Genomic DNA, 20,688 nt, shown 5'->3' on the forward strand with positions numbered 1-20,688 from the left:
TGTTTAATAAATTAAACATATAAATATTAAGTTTTTTTTTTTTTTTTGTAAATTTTGATACCCTTTAGATCATAATTGTTCTTAATTTCATAATTACGATTTCATATTTTTAATTTTATAATTTCTGCATGCCATCTTACCAGATTTAAACTGATGATCTATAATCCAGAATCGCCGAAGTCCCGACGAGTTCGGATTAACGACTTTTGACTGTATTACAATATGTACTGTTTTTCACAGCATAACATCATGTCCTCTTTTTTGTATTAAAAAAAAAAAAAAAAAGTAAAATTTCTTGAAGCTACGTATTTAAATTTTTTAATTGTAATTAAGTAACGACATGTACTATTGTAGCTCTAATAATCTTCGTTAGGAGAAGCATATTTTTTATGAATCTTTCAAGTAGCATAAATTGTTTATTTACATTTTTTATATCAATTTCTTTAAAAAATAATGAAAAATTCTTATTTTTATATTACATTTATGTGTGAATTTGCGAGATATGTTAATAAGATGAATTTCATTATTTTAGTGGATTATTCCTGAAATGATAGCTCAAGGCATAATTACTGTTCTTTTGTTAATTGAGTGGCATTGGATTTTATTTCTTATAAATCTACCTATGACTTGCTGGCAAGTTTATAAGTAAGTATGCTTCGCAAATTATCTGTTTTTCTAAACCTTTTCAAAGAAACATGCCTTTGCAGTTTAGTATCATTCTGTGCCGTATGTATCTAGACATCTGCAATGTTTATTGTTTCACATCACTGAAGAATGTATTAATGCAAAATCTGTATAAATATATTTTAATGGAGATGGAATTTTATCCTCCAAACCGCTAGCTGCTAACTGAATTTAATTTCTATCATAGTTTTATTGCATAATTGGTTGAATCCTTATTCTTTTAGTTGATGACTAAAACGGAGCTGTTACTCAAAGGAATTGTAATAATTGATTCCCAAGATAAGTGCAAATCAGTGAACTTTACATTTGTGTATTCATACATACACTTAAAATCTGCATGGTGAGTAATTTATGCCAATAGAACAACACTTTTACCTAATACTCAACAGGAGGTTGTTTTGGTACAGACACACTATGACAAAATGTGCTTCTTTCAGTACCCTCTACCCATCATTACATTTTTTAATTCATCCCGTGTACAGCACTGCCTCACATAGTTTGGGTAATCAGTTTCCTCAGTATCTTGGATTGTTTGGAAAGCAGATCAACACAAAACTAAACACATAACAATTCCCCCCCAGTTCTAGTGTTGAAAAGGATGTCCCTTGGATTGTTGTCAAATATCAGTGGGTTCTGGTTTTGTGGTAACTATAAATTGGCTCTGACAACCATTTTTGTATGTTATCAATGTATTTCTTAAGTTTAATCCGATCAGATATTCTTTGTTCAGCGGTCAAGGCATGTGTGATACCTACACACCAGTGTGCATATGTATTCCATGCTATGTGTATTGCTTGTTTTGAATTTTGACCATATTTTGATTTATGTGAATTTCAACCGCCATTAATTGGTCGTTGGTTTTCATCAGCTGGCTGTGGCTTGTTCTTAATTGATCACTGTCCTGTCGTTTCTACAAAAAAACTATGTCTGGTGAGATACTCATTTTTTTTCCATGATGTAGAGCAAAAAAGGTACAAAAGTCATTATTCATTTAAGAATAATAAGCAAAAAAAAAATTAGGAGTTGAAACTGTGGTTATATCAATGTCAGCTTTGTATTTCATTTTCTTGTCGCGATATACATCTTGGGTATTCTGAAAGTGAATTTTAACCTAATTCTGTTTATGAATTTTCAGTAAATGATGAATTAATTTACTGAGTTTAAAAATTGTTTCCCATCCTTGAAACATCACTAAACTTTATCTGAAATAGGATTAAAAAATTATTCTATAATTGGAAGTTACAATGAAAGACAAAACATTGCTAATAAGAAACTAAATAATGATGTTATTTATTAGCTTAACACAAACAATATAATTGTTATTAACTATGTTATTTTAGTTAAGAAAGGGCATTATTGTATGTTTGTAAGTAAGTAATATATTTAATAATTTTAACAATCCTGTATAAGTGATGAGAATATGAAAAACAGAATATTTCTCTTCTACGGGTATTTTTCTCAGTTCATTTTTTTGAAGCGGTAAATTCTAAATGTCTTGTCTGAATAGACCATCAGTTGTTCATCCTGAATCAACCAAAGTAAATGCTGTGTAAAGAAGAATTATCAAACAAGTTTTTTATCAGACTAAATATTTTTCTTTCAATATTTTAACACTGATAGTAATACAGTACAAAGTCCGTGATCCGGAATGGTCTAAAATCCAAACCTCAAAGCCACCACCAAATTTGTTTTTTTTTTTTTTTTTTTTTAATTTTGTGTGTGTGTGTGTGTGTGTGTGTCTGTGTACTTTATTTACGCTTGCACATTTGATTTCCTACCCTCACACATGCATATTAAGACATGTAGAGAGTCTTGATTCTTAATTTCACTTCAGCATTAAATAAAATACCTCGTTATATAATACCATAATAACATACCACGTTATTGAAGAAACAATCATTTTACCATAAATTTGTATAATTATTAATATAGCTCAGTAGCTATGTATCTGCTTGGCATTACATCTCAAACCAAAACGTTCTACATAGATGCATCATTGATTTTATACCTACTAATATTTTATATCCCTGACTCTAATCTGGCAAATCATTATTTATTATATTTTGCTTTCATCACCGCATGTTTATCAACAGATGAGAACTCGAGTAGTGACTCATGTAGCGACACCTAAACATTTTGTAGTAATTGAATAACAAAGAGTATGGTTACCTTTTATGTTGACATTGCGCTTGGTGATGATTACAGATTTAAGTTAAATGCATTAAGAAATGTTGACGGGAAAAATTTAACAAAAATTTCTTTCCATATGTTAAAAATAGATTTTGTTATTGATACTCATAGGCCAAAAGATTACATTTAGTGTTATTTCAATTTAGAATAACTGATTTGTTATTCACATGAACCCAAAACGAGTGCTAGAGCTTGTATGACCGCACCGAGCGGCAGAATTTAGGAAAGACGATGGGAGATGCCTTACAGAATGTAGGACCCGCAGAGACTGAATCAGGCAGTAAGATTTCTAGCACCTGCCCTCAATAAGCCTATTTTGTGGGAATTTATTAATTCAGGACTCGGATAAACCTTAAGTATGTGCAAGAAATAGATGTAAGTGTAATTAAATAACTAAACTAATATAATTTTTTCAGGATTACTTGTCTCAGTGCATGAGAGAAGCACGTTAAAATTTAACAGAACAACTTGTCTTTGGTCGCCAATCTCATGGTACATAGCCAAATATGTGTATTGAACAATAGCTAAATTTTATGATGATAGCCCCAAATCTGAAGGTTCTTGGATATCACAAACCAAAGGTGAAATTTTCTAATTAATGAATTTTATAAAGAAATGTGGAGAAGCGGTAATAAATGAATATGATATGAAAGAAGTTTTTCATTGTGATGACAATACTCCTGGTTCTAGATTAAGAAAATACTGCTACCAATAGTGAAGAAAGTGAGAGAAAGGTTACTGAAAACGAAAAAATCTTGATTGACAAGTTATTCGGTTCTAGGCACAGCAATTATAGGACTTCAACAATGGAACCTGATAACTGAACAAGAAAATATGTCTGTGTATAGAATTAAAGAGAAAGTATTAGCACAAAAAATGAAGCAACTTAAACAACTTGAAATGTTTAATAAAGTAAACAAATAAATATTAAGCATTTTTTTTCTAAATTATGGCACCCTTTAGATCATAAATGCGTCATTATTTCATAAATCACGATTTTTTAATTTTATTATTTCTAGATGCTACCTTACTAGATTTAAACTGATGATCTAATATCTGTAAAAGTCCCAAATCCGGAGTCGAGGAAGTCCATATAAATCTGGATCTCGGATTTTGTACTGTATGTAAAGAATATTATAAGTCTGCTTTAAATGAATGTATAAGACCATTGAATATTGGTCGTTCATGCCTGGTTTTATTCTTGGCAACTAAACAAGTTAGCTGCTTGGTCCTTTTGGGATTTTCCTTTTGTGTAATGTGAATTCAAGCCATGCTCCTATTTAGAAAATTCTGCACAAAGGTGTTTTCTTCAAGCAGACAGCCCTTGAATATTTTAACTGTTCTCCTCTTTTGTAGTGTAAAGAATTAGATCCATCTATTACAAATTTTTCACAAGCTGATGATGATGCGGTTTAAAACAGACTTTTAACATGTCCAGCATTAATTTTATATTTTAAATTTATTAGTGTCACTAAACCTATTTTTTCCAATAAGTTCACTGCTTTTCATTATACAGATCCTGTAGTTATAATGCATTTTTAATTTCTTTTTATAAACATCTGTATCAGATGATAAGGCATACCCATGGACCGATACATTTGGAAATTTCCCGAGTTCCCGATAGCCACATCCACCCCTATCAGGAATTTCCCCCAGTGACAGTATAAATTACAACAAATCTATGAATGTTGTTTAAAATTATCAGCTGAATGTGTTAGAAATAAAATATATTTTAATTAAATTGATTAGATACCTAATTGAAAATGCCAAGTTTTGGTTTGCTAGATTATGACAAAGCACTCAAGGGCTGTCTGCTTAGTGGGAGGGATGCCTTCATGAAGGTTGCAGTATTCACCTTTCCCCACGTAGACTGTAATGGAAAATACATCAATTTTCCCTGTTTCTGATTGTCTAATTTTTAGAATCTTTTGCATCACTTTCAATTTTTAATCACAATTCTGCTTCTGAGGTATTTAACATGTTTACATATATTGGAAAGCAAACGAAGATTGTCATAAATGATTCAGTTATATTTTACTCATGAAATGTTTCAGACATCATTCAGTAGTCACCTTTATGGTAGCCATAGATAAATGGTCTGTGATTAAAATTTATTACATTTCTATTAAAAAAATTCATCCACTTTGAAGAATTGAGGAAATACAGACTCCTTTATACCCTTATTCAATACATTTTTATCCTGCTAGTATAAGAAATTTCTTTGATATTCTAAAACTATTCTAATACAAAATGCATATAAGTATGGAAATTTCAGATGATTGCAAGATTAGATTTCTTGCTGTTGTAGGAAGCAGTTATTACGTATATTAATTAAAATATTAATTAAAATCTATTATAGCATTTTTGGGGGAGGATTATAATGATGAACACATTACGTAGTATCCGTAGGTTGCCTTCTCTGAGGATTCTTAAAGGGAAAACTGGTTTTATCTACTTTACGTGTGGGGAAAACTATGAAACGTTCCATGCTGCCAACCCATATACAATGGTTTCAATCTCATTCAAACTGCCAATATTCAGCAGCTTTACCAACCGGCTGCTGGTGGTCTATTTCTAACACTCCTATTAGAAAGCTTTGCAAAGTTATCAAAAAGACACACTTGTTATGTAGCTACAGATTCTTTTTGTTCACTTTTAAAAGCATTTTGGATATTACATTTCACATCTTATATGTATATGAAAAAAGAAAATTTAATTATTTCTTTTAACTTTTTAATTGAGATGTTCGCACTTTCTGCATTTCGATGTAAGTGCTCAGTTATTTTCTGCATATTTTTATGCATGTTATCTAATTAGTGTATTTATTTTTTTTAATAGCCATCAAGGAACTAAATTTTTAGACTTAACGAAAAATTTTTTTTACATTTTCTGTTTTCTTGAACATGCCAAATTAAATGCATGTTAATATTGGGGAATAACATGTATTTAAACTTTAGTATTAGCTTTATTTTAGTTCCTGTACTATTTGCTACAAGGGCATGGGCTACATTGCTGCAGAAGTCTGAGTTTCACATTAATTTCTCCTTTCTGTTTCTGCTTGAATTTTAAGTCAGTTTTAAAAATGGGAACTAAGTATTTTTTAGTATAGTATATGCAAAGTGTGTTAAATAACGAAAAGCAAGCAGACACAAGAAATTAGTACATCTACTTAGTTTTAGGACTGAATTCCTTTAAGAAATGATTAAAGGAAAGCTTTGGCACTATTTAATATCCTGCATGCAGCTGTATGTATACTGTACATCTCTTAGTATAGAACTTCTTGATTCCTTCATAGATAGCAACTGTTTGAATCATCTTCTGTCAGGTGCAGAAGACTGTTCATATATATCTAAAAATATATCTATAATGCAAATGTTCCTCAAAATTATAGGGAACAGTGCAATTTTAGTTATTTGTATTTTTTCAGGAAACTGATGGTTCCATCTGGAAATTTTGGTATTTATGATCCTACAGAAATTCATAACCGTGGTAATTTGAAGCAACATATGCGAGATTCTATGATTAGATTAGCCTTTTATTTAATCTTCTTTTTCGTCTACTTGTACTGGTAAGTATATCCTCATTTAGAACACCTATGCATGTATGTGTTCATAAAGTATTTAATTTTATTTTTTTAAATGTTTTTATTAATAATACAATATGCTGTCTGTTTTCTTAAAAATTGTATTCATAATAAAAACCTGACAAATTTAATTATAAGTTTGCTAGGTGATATTGATTTAGATATGATAAATTTTGTGCTTGTTTTAGGTAATTTGGAAATTAAATAGATGTAATAAAGATATGTGCAGCTGTAATATAACATATATCTGGAAAATGATCCTTCGGTAATAAAAAATTAGTTGAATGGAACTTGTGTGTTTTAAAAATAAATTTTTGGGGCTACTATTATGCAGATATTCATGGCAATGTATTTATTTTACCAAGAGGTAAGTTTTTATACTTTCTTCATAATCTTACATTCATCAAGTTGTCATTTGCTGGAACCCACTATTGTCAATCAAGTTCTTTCCACTAAAATCTAGTCATCCTGTATGACAACACTTGATTGCATCCTCATAACAACTGCTTTAAATCATTTATGAGAACCAAACCTATCACCTTGACATCCCCTACAGCTGTTATCTTTTCACAGAATGAAAGAAGCTTGGAGTGGAAACTACTTTGCTAACATTGAAGAGCTGTATTTCTCAATGGATAATCCACAGATGTGTATGCAAAGATTTGTCTCCGAATAACTGCCTCAGTGCAGTGATTGCTTATATTGAACAATACGTTTACTTTCAAAATTAAAGGGTTTTGTTAAACTAACTCCCTTTGCCTATTTTTGCTGCTGAACAGATGCTACTATTAATTGTTAATTGTCATTTAATTTATCAATTAGGAAAAAAGGACGAACAACCTGTTATTTGTTGCTTCAAAATGAGAGGCACAGCATTTTACTGAACAGTTGCCAAAGAGTAGGCAAAGTAAAAACAATCAATTTTGCTGGTTTTGGTTTACTGAGCATGAAAATGATAGTTAAAATTGTTTATTAATTAAGATGTCTGGGAGTGTCTGAAAGGTTGATACTGCAGTCATGATTTATGAAGTTTCTACTTCATCTTAAAGCATTGTCCTGTACTCCATATACGTAAATATGTTACATGTTCTTATTTAATCATATGAGAATTTTTCATAGAATATTAAAATGTTGACTGGATACACAGATGCCTGATAAACACATCTGGCACATTAGCAGACAGATTTGTGCCATTGGGCATGCCAAGTTTTGGCAGAAAATTTTTCAGTGTACCTGAACTAATTAACTCAAGAACTGAAACTAATATTTCAGTTTCATTTGAATCGCCACAAATACAATAGTGAAATGTACTTAGTGCCCATGATACAGAGAGCAAAATTTGTTTTCATTGTTGTGCAAAGCATTTTGTTATCCATGTCATTTTTCACATTTTACTTTTGTAGAAAATCTGTCTTCATGAATTTTTATGGTAAAATTTCGTGTTATTTTTTTAAGGTTTTAGCATAATCTTTATGCTTTGAGAGCTAGTAAATTTAGAGTACAAGAATTTATTAGATTTGATAGAAATAAGAAGCTGTGACAAAAATTGCTCCTAGAGGCAAAACGATACAGCCATAATGACCTGTTTTAAAAGGACATCAGTTTAGAAGAATTAGATATTGCTATTAACACAGATAAAGGAAATAAATGAGCAGGAAATTATCTTATTTTTGGCGAAATGGTTAAACATCTTGGCGAAAAACCATAGACACATCATGGAAATCTGGCAGGCTGCCTAAGGCTTGAAAAATTTCTATCACTGTAGCTTTACTGAAAACAAGTAATTCAGCTATGGAATGCAAGAACTGTAGGCCTATCACCCTCACCAGCATCCTCTGCAAGATGATGGAATTGATTATCCACTCCAGAATCATGAAGATCTGCACAAAAAACAAGAAGATAAATTTCTGTCGGACAACCTACATTAAACAACATTCCACTGAAAACCAATTACCAAAGGGTAGGAAAACACAGAAAGTGTGATAACTGCTGAAACACAATTGAAACTGCACACACTGTTTAGTGTCCAACCATCCTTGCTGAATTGTTAAAAATTGGGTCTTGTAAGGCACTATTTAATAGGCTTCATCATAGACATGACAATGACTTAATCCCTCTTAAGCTAGATAAAATTTATTTTCCCTCATGAAACACTTTACAGTTTTAGAACTTTTTGCAAAAGTATTTGTACAGCTCTTCTCAATATGACACAGCACTGTCAGTAGTTACCACTTCAAACTACTAAGAATGTTAAATACAAGACAATATAAAAAACCTCAATGGAGCTGGGACAGTGATCTTTCGATACTCTCAGTGTTCCATGCTTAATTCTGAACTCAACTAAAGTGATGCAGTCTTCAGTCTCGTATAATTTTTCCCTGGCTGCCGAGAAGTTTCCTGTACCTTCAATTTCTCAAAATTGGTCGAAGGCATATATAATTACAGTTACATAGGGATGGGGCCAATTATCCATGTATCAGACCAGAAGTTTGCCTAGTCACCAAAACTATCACCAGCTTGGCACTATGTCACCAGTTAGACGAGATTTACCTCAAAGTTAAATGTTTAACCCCTGTAATGCTGTTTTCCCAGTGGAGTCTTACATTTCTGAGACCTTTCATATTGCATTATACAAGAGATACAATTTACATACTATTTTACTAAAAATATTTACATATATAAAAAATTTGTAACACTGTTATTAACTGAAAATTTCTAGAAAATAGCATTACTAAATAATCTTAAATGCACCTTACTACTGCTACAAGTAATAGTAGAGGTAAAGATTATGGAATTTAATAAATTTTTAAAGATTTTATTCCTCGTGTGGGAATAGTAGGACATAATTGTATTTTTTAACATTTATTGCATTCATAAAATCATATTATTAAGTTTTATTTGGACATGGCAAAGCACACAAGGGCTGTCTGCTTATCAATGAGTGGACTTTGCTAAGGGAAACTCGGTCATATCCATGGTACACCTTGGGAAACCACGAAAAGCACCCAAGTAACCAAACCGTTTATGTGGGCTCCAACTAGGTTCAACCTACTAGTGTTCAGCAACTTAACTACTTGGTTACTGCAGAGAATATGCATGAGTAAGAAAAAAATTTATAGCAATTGTTAGTACTTTGTCCGTCAGTAAAATAAAACTACATTGTAGGTCCATATGTAGTTAAACACTGGTAGTTTGACTCCACTTAATGTGCATGGGTATTTTTGTGGTTTTCGCCATATGTAATGTGTTTTCCATAATCTTTCTTGTTACGTAGATATCCCTTGGTGATTTGTTGCATTCAATTAAACACAGACTATATTTTAAAGAAAGAATTTGAATAAAGTGTTTTTTTATGTGAAAACTATGTGCAAGTTTACGAACTTGCGCTTATTTAGAAAGATACAGTTGTCAAAGTATATTTTAAGAATTTGAATATTTCAGAATAAATTATCTTAGAGAATTAAACGAATCAAAATTTTCTTATATTTCAGTTATTTGATTTCTGCTGTTTCAGTTGTTTTAAGCAATGCTAACTATTCTTAAAATAAGTTTGGCTTTTCAGCAGCTGAACGATAAAGTCGCAGGGCACCATGAAGCCATTTGTGACTAGGCGGTTAGGCCTGGTGTGCTTTGTCATAATTAAGTAAACCAAAATTTCAAACACATCCCCTTATAACTTAATTGCCTCCGAATGCTTCATTCAGATGAAAATTTCAAACAACTCTCTTTAATCCAATTTTTTTTTTATCTTACATACATTATTATTATTCAGTGAGAGGGATATTAAATAAATTGTTTTATTACATGTATTAAGTAAAATGTAAGATTACTGTAAATATTTACAATCAGTTTGTTCATGTTCCAAGCAGCTGTTTATTATGTTACTTTTAATAAAAAGCTTATATTTTTCTCATTAAACTTTAGATACCTTCTCTTTACCTAAATTATACGGTTCTATTACTGAGATATATAGAGTAAATATTTTAGTTAGCTTCTGCTAACAAATTTCTATGTTAGTTCATTTCATTATTTGTATTTATGAACTAAACTCATGCATAAAAATTGCATTTGCATTCCAAATACATTTTTGTTCCCTGTATGCCTTTTTTTGCAGGTAATTTAGCCATTTTAAATATTAATGATGCAGAATAACTTTTTTCCTTGTATTCAGTTACCTTGTAGATTCCAGTAGTTAAACTTCTATGTGAAAACTCGAGTAGCATGAAACTACACAAGAGAAGGGTTAAAGTACCCTTTATTAAATCTTTGAAATTTACAATGTGTCAGCTCGGCGCTAAAAAACTTCGCCTTTGCTTGGGTGGTAACTGAAATATCAAGTAACGAAACTAAAATTTGAAAATATTAACAAATGATAGAACTAAACTACAGGGTTCAGTGAGATCCCGTAACTTAAACCCTCTTCGAAACTAATGGCAGCAAATAAATGCAATTAAGCACTTGAACCAGCAATAAGCAAACGTATGTATGACAGAGGTGGCGGCTAGAGCCTAACTCTCCCTTTTCTCGTACCGAAACTCAGCTTTTAAATACTTCTAGCAAAGTAGAAATTTGCATTCCTTCAGGCGCACTACAAAATTTAACTATTCTAGTGCTGACAATTAGGGGAATGAAGGCTTATAGGAAACTTTTTAAAATTAAATTTTAACTTGTCAGTTAAAATATAAATCCCTACAACCTTCAATGTGATGATTAGTGCCCTAAGTATAAACAATTTAAAGCTTAAATTGGGGATTATAAGAAATCATTTCATGGCAATATGCCTACATAGTAAGAATCAACTATTCTTGCATATTGTAGTTATGTATGTCACGTAACCATTTATAGTAAGGAGAAAATTTGGTACTTGTGCCATTTGTTTTAGCACAATTTTTTTTCTCATTACTTTTAATCTAAACATAACTTGAGTTGTTTCTTTCCTTACAGCTGTCATTTAATTATTTCTTAAAATATATACACTAAAATGAGAGGGATTATTATTAACTATTCTCTCATGTTTCTGTTTCATTTATTATATTTAGAGAAATAGGAAATAGATTACACTTTTAAAATTACTTGTATGTGTAAATATTGGCTTTTAACTAAAGTTTCCCGTCACTTTAAATATTGTTTGTGCAAACAGTTTGCATTAGCATGTTGTCTTACTTTGTCAAACAATTTTTGGCATTTAAAAGAAAGAGACTTACTTTAGAACGCTGTGTTGTGAAATTTGTAAAAAAAAATAACATACAAGGTGTCTCAAATGGAACTATCACGCTACAAAATTCAAACCATCATTTTCTTCCAGTTCTATTGCAAAAATTCAGCTACATAATGTCACCAAATCATGTACGTAGCTTTAGGTACTAATGTTGTTTTATATGACTCTGTGACGGGTATGGTACCAGAAATTCAAAAACAAGAAGTATGGCATTCAAGAAGCAGAGTGCTCTGGCCGGCATACTGATGTTAATGAGGCTAGCCTGCTAAAACTTGTGGAAAAAGATCTGTTTGCAACCACTCAAGAGCTTGCTAAGGAGTTAGACAGTGCCATGAAACATTCATCGTGCTATGCGTCGCATAAACTTCACGTACAAGTTCAATTGCTGGGTGTCACATAACTGACTCAAATAAGGACAGACATGTTCGGGCCTGCACTAATCTGCTCGAATATCAACACAAGGACAAAATTCTGTAATTCATCACTTGTGATGAAAAATGGATTTATTTCAACAACAAAAGTTGAAAGGTGGTGGTCTGTGCTCAGTGAGCCCATCAGCAGTGTCACAAAGTGCAATTTGACTAACAAAAAGTTCATGCTTTTTATCTGATGGGATTGCTGTGGTATTATCCACAAACAGTATCTGGAAAAACATAAAGGTAAGGTCTACAGTGAGATACTAATCTGTGTTGACTCTGCTATCAAGGAAAAATGTCAAACTGGGTTTCAGCACAAAAAGATAAATGTTCCATCAAGAGCATGCAAGATCACGTGTCTGCATTCACTGGCTGGACTCTGTATGGACTCAAATGGGATCTTTTGCCACACACACACACACCATATAGCTCTGACATTTCTGCTTTGGTCTTCTGGACCTTTTTCACACCTGCAGCTACATCTCACTGGTGCTATCTTGCACTATGCACAGGTTGTCTGAAATGAAGTTGATGTGTTTTTGAACTCACGACCACCAAGTTTTTGGACCAAAGGCTTTGAAAAACTATCAAAATGTTGGCAGAAAATCATAGATTTGAGTGGTGATTAGTACCCGCAGTAAATGTACTGCTTTTCATGTTTATTTTTTTCTAACTTTATTGAGAACGTTTTTTGGGGAAAACTTTTGTTACAACCTAATATATATAATAGGAATGTTTAAATTTGACATTCTAATAAATATTTTATCATAACTCACTAAAAATTTATTTTTCATAAAATATACAAAAACTAATTTAATCTGGAATTGTTTCCAGTCTTATGTTAATAAAATTTTAGAATAATCCAATGTATATCTGTTTTGATTGTAAGGAATTATCGGATTCTTCCTTCTAGGCTCTCGCTGTGTAAGTCGGAAGGTCAGTGTTTCGAATCCCAGCAAGATCTCAGCAAATTTTTCATATTTTTTTTGTCTGAAAAACCTAATATCTCTATATTGGCACATGAACTAAAACATGATAGGCATTAATTCATCACCATATGAATTAGGTCAATGTCTTGGACTACTTCTCTCTTGCCTTTTAAGTGAGGGAAACTAAGAGGAATGTATGCTCTCATAGTACAAATGGATGCCCATCTAGCTAGCATTTGAAAGCCCTCATTGTTAGACTCAGAGCAAGTCTTTTCTGAATTTTACATTTCTTGCTTCAAAAGAAACATTTATGTTGTCTCTACACGTTATCTTCCTGTTTGCCCAGCTTTCAAAATTATTCTGACTTCCATAAATTTTTCAAATGTACTTTTTTCTGGTATAGTTTTTCCATTATTGCATGTTGACAGATGAAACAATGCAGATTTCCATCTACTTTCTTAAACATAGAAATCAGCAAAAAAATGTCACATTTAAAATTCATTTCATTCGTGTGTCTAATTGTTTAATTGATTCTGTTTTTCCTTTTCCTTCCTTAATAAGTTGTATTTTCATTCCATTTATTTATTTATTTATTATATTTTAATCTAATAATCTTTGAAGTATGAAAGAGGTAAAAGAAAGTTCTGTTTCAAGATAAATAAAACTTGCATTGTGCTTTGAATCACTTCATCTTTTTCTCACTACTAGGTTTTATATTCTTTTATCTTCTGATTATATCTATATAGTCAGAAGGTAAAAATATATTATCTGTATGTGTAAAAAATATATAATCTAAAACAAAATTATTAAATTTAATGAGAACCATTGGACAACAGACCCTTAAATTCATAAATTTTAATTAAATACATTGCCACTTAAAAGATAAGCTTTACGCCATTTTCCATCACTCCTTCCCTGCAATTTCTTTGCACTGCAAAATCCTTAGCCCAGTTGCTGCTCAGGATTAAAACAAGCACTTTCCAGCTTATAAATATGACTGCAGTTAGTACACATCACTTTTCTAGCCTGCATGCTGTGCATAAGAAACTTGTGTCTCTTTGCTACACTTCCTTTTCTGTTATCTAAAATGTAAATTGTTTTCATAGAAATTTTGGATGCATTTAGCATCCCTAATGTGGTACCAATATAACCAAAAATGTATTTTTCAGGAATTTTCCCTATTCAAAATAGAAATGTTTTAATGATCGAAGCAGTTGTAATTTTTTTCATGAGCGTGACTAAAGAGTGAATTGGTTTCCCCTTCCGCAAATCATAAGTGTTACATTCATATGTATGTACGTGTATATATATATATGTGTGTGTGTGTGTGTAATATTTTTAAATCAATTGATTAAATTAAATTCTAATTATATTCCTTAATAATGTGTTGGCGATTCTCTACCTAAATTGCAACCCTGTTCCTAAATTTTGGTGAAATCCTTTCTTTATTATAAATTATATTAACATGTTGGCGCCCGCCAAATCGCCAAACTCATAAATATGTCATATTACATAAAGTCCTTAAGAACACTCCTGATGAGAAGATAGCGTCACCTCGTGATTTAAATTAATGTCGCTGATTGGATGAGCACCATGATGCACACATATCTATAAATAGGGCTTCTCCCTCGAGGTACAGGAGGAACGCTTGTGAGATGGATGCAAAAATAAACGTATCACTTTATATTCCAAAATTTGTCTCATTCCTGTCGGCCCGACCACACAACACAAATAATGTGAGAAAATACATTTCACTTATGTAATATTTTGGCAGGCTGGCACAGGAATGACAAAGCTTGAAGATATAACTACAACAGTGTCCGGATATTGTTGAGGCTGAGTGGTAGGCTGCAAAATGACAGGAAAGAAGAATGTAGCTTTTTAGGTTACACATCTTTATTCAATTCTCACCGCAGATCATTTTTCCTTTGGATTTGAATTCTCAAAATTGCATATTCGATTGTGATATAAACTAAATCGTGATTTAAATTAAGTTAAATTTAGACTTTCTACATCATAACTGTTCTAACAAAGGAAAGACAGATGGGATGAGCAGCAGCAAAGTCTGGTAGCAACAATAGAAAGCAGTCTGACCAAAAATGGCATGTACTGTGTATTTATACTAGCCGTTATATAACTTGCCAGAATCTTCTTGAAAGTACTGGTCTTGAGGAAACTCCTAAAATGGCGGAAAGTTAATTATAGGTTGCCTGTTCATGCATAGCAAAGCTATCATATTTTTTTATGTTAGTAAGGTCTGGTAACAATAGTAAGAAAAAGCAGTCTGATGAAAAATGGCGTGTACTCTGTATTTATACTAGCCCTTATATAACATTCCATAATGTTCTAAAAAGTACTGGTCTAAAGGAAGATCCTGAAATTGCAATTAATTATAAGTTGCCTGTTTGTGCAAAGCAAAGACATCGTATTTTTTATATTTTACGTCTCCCCCCCCCTCATCAAAACGACAGGCCAGGATACAAAAGCATTAGTACATTAGTGAAACAAGAAAAAATTTAGATTATGAGGAAAGACGTGAAGGAAAACATCCAGGACACAGCATGCAGGCTATCTGAATGTTCTCATTATGTACCCAAAATTGGAAAATCGAATTACAAATTTCATTTATACGAATTTTTTCCAAAGGTAGGCTTTGCAGCGTAAATTGTTCGCCCCCACAGGACAACGCTTCTGGTTAACGCGCCGTCCCAAGAGAATGCTTTGGTAACAGAGGTGCCTGTTGTGAATGGGTTAAAGAAATAATATTGTGATAGTTACCTATAGCTTGCCCATGACTACTTTTCATTTGTTATGTTCTTACTGTAACTCTGTCCATCAGATTTAAGCTATTCCCATAATTTTCTCCTTTCAGTTTTCTGAAAATAAAATCAGTAAAAAAGGGGGAATATGATATATGAGCCAGCTCTCTTATTGTGTGTAGAAATATTTTACTGTAGTTGAAATGAGCTGATGATGAAGATTCATTTTCTCTCTCGTAGTGTCAAATTAGCACATTTATCTTTTTAGATAAAAGTGTTTGACACATGTTGTCATAGTAGTGTGATGGAAAACATCCAAAATTTAAATTTTTGGCATATCACTTTTTGATTTTTATTAAGAAAAGTCCATAATGAAACTGCCTCTCCCCCCCCCCGCTCAGAACTGCTACAATTTCTAAAATCAGTAAGTTCATCCTTCTATATTTTAAAAATTTGCTTGCTTGCATTTCTTAAAATTTGCTGCTGTGTTAACTAAGCCAAAAATACTCTTTGCAATTGTATTATTATATTTCCCATTTTTAATGAAAACACCCTTAAGACTTATATAATGGTATTGCTGAATTTTTTTTAATCCTCATTTATTGTTACTCCTGAATTTTTTAGCTCTATTTCATTGTTTACTTTGTATATTCAGAAAAACCGCATATTTGGGTTGTTATTTAAAAAACTTAAGTTGTATGAAACTGCTTATATTCAAATTTGTAATCTCATCAGAAATTTCTTTTTTCATTTTATAGCATGATAATCTCACTGCTGATGAAATCGCCAGACAGCATCACAAGTGATGAATTTTGACACAATAAAACCAAGTTCTTCAGGTGCTTTGAGTAATACGTTACTTTTTGAAAATTCCATTGTGAATGGTAAATGTGATTACTCTTAAAATTTCTGAAACTAAACATCAGGCATCATGATTTACCATTTAGTTGTAAAATTTCTCCTTGTGTGTGTGAAAATGAACATGCTTACACAGTCATTAATTGTTAAAAAAAATTGTATTATTTATTGAATGAAATTCATGGATGTATGTTATGAGCAGTGTGTTTATTTAATCATTCCTCAATATTGTCTTCTTGAAATTTGTATTGAGTAGTCTCATTTTCAAATTACTTGTGTAAGTTTTTTTTATTTTGCTTTATACATCATATTAAAAATAAATACTTATTTCATTGTATTTCTTATTATACGTGAAACACTGTTTTTTTAGTTCAGAAATTTATTTTCCAGGCTGATGCAATTTCTCATTAAAAACATGATATACCAAAATACTTATACGGAATTATATCCTGTAGTAGAACCTAAGCTGATGTATGATAAAGTATATTTGATAAAGTGAATGCTATTCTTTAATTATCTTCAAAGGGACAGTGTGCTATTAGACATTTTTAAATATAGGCATAATTGAAAGATTTTTGTTAGAAACAATATTTTGAATATTTGATGAGGGTAGAATGAAAATAATTATAAAAGGATTTATATTTAACACAGTGACTTATGCCACACAAAATGACCTCTCAGTTTAAAATGGCTACAAATGAAGAAGGACATTACTTGTAATTCAAGAATGTAACCTCCTTGCTTTGTCCATAAAGTTATATATGAAATAATGAAGCATTTATGATCTAAAAGGTGTCAAAACTTACAAAACAAAAAGGGCTTAATATTTATTTGTTTACTTTATTAAACATTTCTTTCAATGTAAGTTGTTTAAGTTGCGTCGTTTTTTTTTTTTTTTTTTTTTTTTCTGCTAATACTTTCTCTTTAATTATAGACAGGCATGATTTCTTGTTCAGTTACAAAGTTGCATTTTGTTCCAAGTCCAGTAATTGCTGTGTTGAGAATTCGACTAACTTAGCAATCAATTTTTTTTCTTTTTCTATAACCTCTCTGTCACTTCCTTCACTATCGGTAGCAGTATTTTCTGGACCTAAAAATAGATTTCGCCATAGATTAATTGATTGATGATTGGGGCATTGTCATCACAGTGAAAAACTTCTGTTATATCATCTTCATTTATTACCACTTCTCCACATTTCTTTACAAAATCCATTAACTGGAAAATTTCAGTTCTGGTTTAAGATATCCCAAAACCTTCAAATTCGCAGCTGTCATCTCCATCATCCTCACCATGTAATATGGCAGTGGCCATACAGTATGTGAAGCACTTTTTAAAATATCTGGAAACACATCCTCCCAGATCTGGCGATGCCTCGCATAGAAGATTTTATACTGAAATATTTCAAAAATTCTTGAGCAGTCTTGCCATTATTCAAGAAATTTAGTAGGGATTTTAATTGCATTTCAACACGCGCACTATTACAATATCCATAGGCTGAATGATGGACGGACAACTGGGGGGAAAGAATAATGCAGATACTTTTCTTTTCACTGAAACTTAACCTGACTAATGTGTTTATAATTAAATGTTAAGTGAAGTATGAGCTGAACAGTTATCTGCAATCAGGACAATTATTGTGTCATCAGGTAAACAAACTGAATTCAATTTTGCCGAGCCCTGGGTGTGAGATTATTTTTAAACCAATCATTCGTTAACGGAGCCCTGGGTGTGAGATTATTTTTAAACCAATCATTTGTTAACACTTGTGTCATCATTGCTGTTTCATTTGCACGATGCTCCGGGTCATGTATTTTTTGCGATTATGAAAAATTTACACTTGCGTGTTCCTGCAGCATTTGTGCATGCTAAAATTGTTAGTTTTCCTTTGGAATCTTTGACTCCAGTTGGAGCCTTTTCTGTAGGGGTTGCCAAGGTACTTACTTCCTTGTGCATATTACCAGAAAAAGACCACTTTCATCAGCGTTATATATTTCTTCTGGATGTAGCTTATCTGCAATAAATGCTGTACTTTCTCCAGAACAGTTTAACTTGAATGAAATATTTTCAAAAGTTTTCATTAATTACATTAGAAAAAAATGTTAAGATGATTCGATTTTATTTGGTTAACTGATTACAAAAATTAAGTTCAAAGTTTATTATATTATTAATATTCAATTATGCATTATTGCTTTTCTATTTACAGAGCTTCTTCCTAAAATACTTTCTCAAATATGAGAGGATTTTTTAGCTTCTGAAGGCATCTTTTAAATCAAAAATCTGAGTCAATTCATAATTAATGCTCTGCTCGGTTCATTTCAAATAAGAGCACTTTTTATTTTAATAGTGAAATATTGAATATTGGTGCTGATTTCCATGTACTTAACTTTTTATGAGTATTTCTGAAAGGTAATAAAAAAGGATTATTTTTTAATATTATTTAAAATATGTAACTGCATTATTATAAAATGTAAGGAAATAATTCTTTTAATACTCATCAGCTTTTTTTTTTATTCTTAATTTCATCATTATATTTATTATTAAATTCATCTTTGCTACTTCCCTAAGTATGCATCTCATAGAATTTGCTTTACAATACCTTTTAACAAATTGCTTTCCAGTATGAACAATTCTTACTTAAATAATTTTATAAATGTATTTGTCAACAGAATTTCAATTTATGTTTACAATTAAATGTTAAGTTTATTAGATATTTAGATAATATTTATAATTGTTACAAATTTAGATATATTTAATAACTAGACTTCTTCACACTAACTTTCACAGGAGTTTATGAATGAATAAATCTTTTATTTCCAAGTAGATTTATAAATAATTTAATAAATATTTACATATTTAGTCAGATACATGCTTTTTGCAAGCATATGCATTAATACCCATGTATATTTTATATTTTTCATTTTGGCATGTGCAAATCTTTAATTTCTGTGCATTCACTATCTCTTTCCAGTAAAGTAATTTACAATAATTTAGCATATACCAGAAATTTTTACATAAGAAATATGTATAAATATAATTTGAATGAAAATTGCATGCATTATTTTTAATATCCACTCAAAGTCAGTTTTCCTTCAAAATTCCTCCACGATGGCATCTCTCCCTTTTGACAGACTGCCCTTGCATGCCTTACCCTATTTAATAAAAACTTAACCTGACCTATGTGCCTAATTACAAATATTTTAACATGCAGAATTTTATTTCAAACACGTTTTAGGATACATTCATTATCAAATTTAGATTTTCTAGTATATATAGTTTGACAGAGCATTCTATACCTCTTTTAGCGATTTTACCCAGTTTGATAGTTCTCTGATACTATAATAAATAATATCTACTCATTTCACATTTAAATATCACAGTCTTGATTGCCTTACTCTGCATAATATTGCTTAATTTTTTAAAACAACCAATTGACCTAAATTCACAAATACCTCAAATTTTCATACTACGAGGTAATCCAGAAGGTAATATGCAATATATTTATATACCGATGAATAATACTGATGATGTTTTTTTCGTGTCTTCAAAGTCTTTCAAAAATAACAGACCACTACTCAAGTGTATATATTGAATAACAAAGATTTTTCAGTCATAGTTTTGTATTTAGTCATCAATTATACATGTTATATTTAGTCATCAATTATACATGTTGCTAAATAAAATTTTATGAAAGAAAGACATAACTTTATTTTTTTAATTTTCTAGTTTACCCAAAGTGATTATTTTTCAGTTATACAAAAATAAAATGATAATATGTCGATGACAAACATGTATTTTATTTAAAACATTTTGGTGTTTGGAACATAAAATAAAAGTAGCGAATACTCTATCGAGGGTATCACTGAGTACTGGTGGTTTGACCGGGGTTCAAATAGCAGCGAATGGCCGGGTTGCATGGATGATTTCGTGGTTTTTCCCATGCATAGGTACAAATCAGTTTCAATTAGAATGTCTTCAACGAAGGCATCCCTCCATTTATGCAGATTGCCCTTGTGTGCTTTGCCGTAATTAAATAAATAACCAAACCAATGA

At 31.2% G+C, this 20,688-nt stretch overlaps 1 protein-coding gene across 1 annotated transcript in view; it reads left to right on the top strand.

The window, feature by feature from the left end:
* The window catches only part of cnir (cornichon-like protein), a 64,651-nt gene extending 47,687 nt beyond the window's left edge, over positions 1-16,964 (top strand). The window contains exons 3-5 of the mRNA XM_035368689.2: positions 533-645; positions 6,302-6,442; positions 16,538-16,964. Coding sequence (XP_035224580.1) covers positions 533-645; positions 6,302-6,442; positions 16,538-16,595 — 312 coding nt within the window. The 3' untranslated portion in view covers positions 16,596-16,964. The remainder of the gene's footprint in view (positions 1-532; positions 646-6,301; positions 6,443-16,537) is intronic.
* Positions 16,965-20,688: the final 3,724 nt, after the last annotated feature.

Source organism: Stegodyphus dumicola, chromosome X1 (genome assembly GCF_044657685.1).
Source record: "Stegodyphus dumicola isolate Sdum_Otavi_A_Nest chromosome X1, ASM4465768v1".
Lineage (NCBI taxonomy): Eukaryota > Metazoa > Arthropoda > Arachnida > Araneae > Eresidae > Stegodyphus > Stegodyphus dumicola.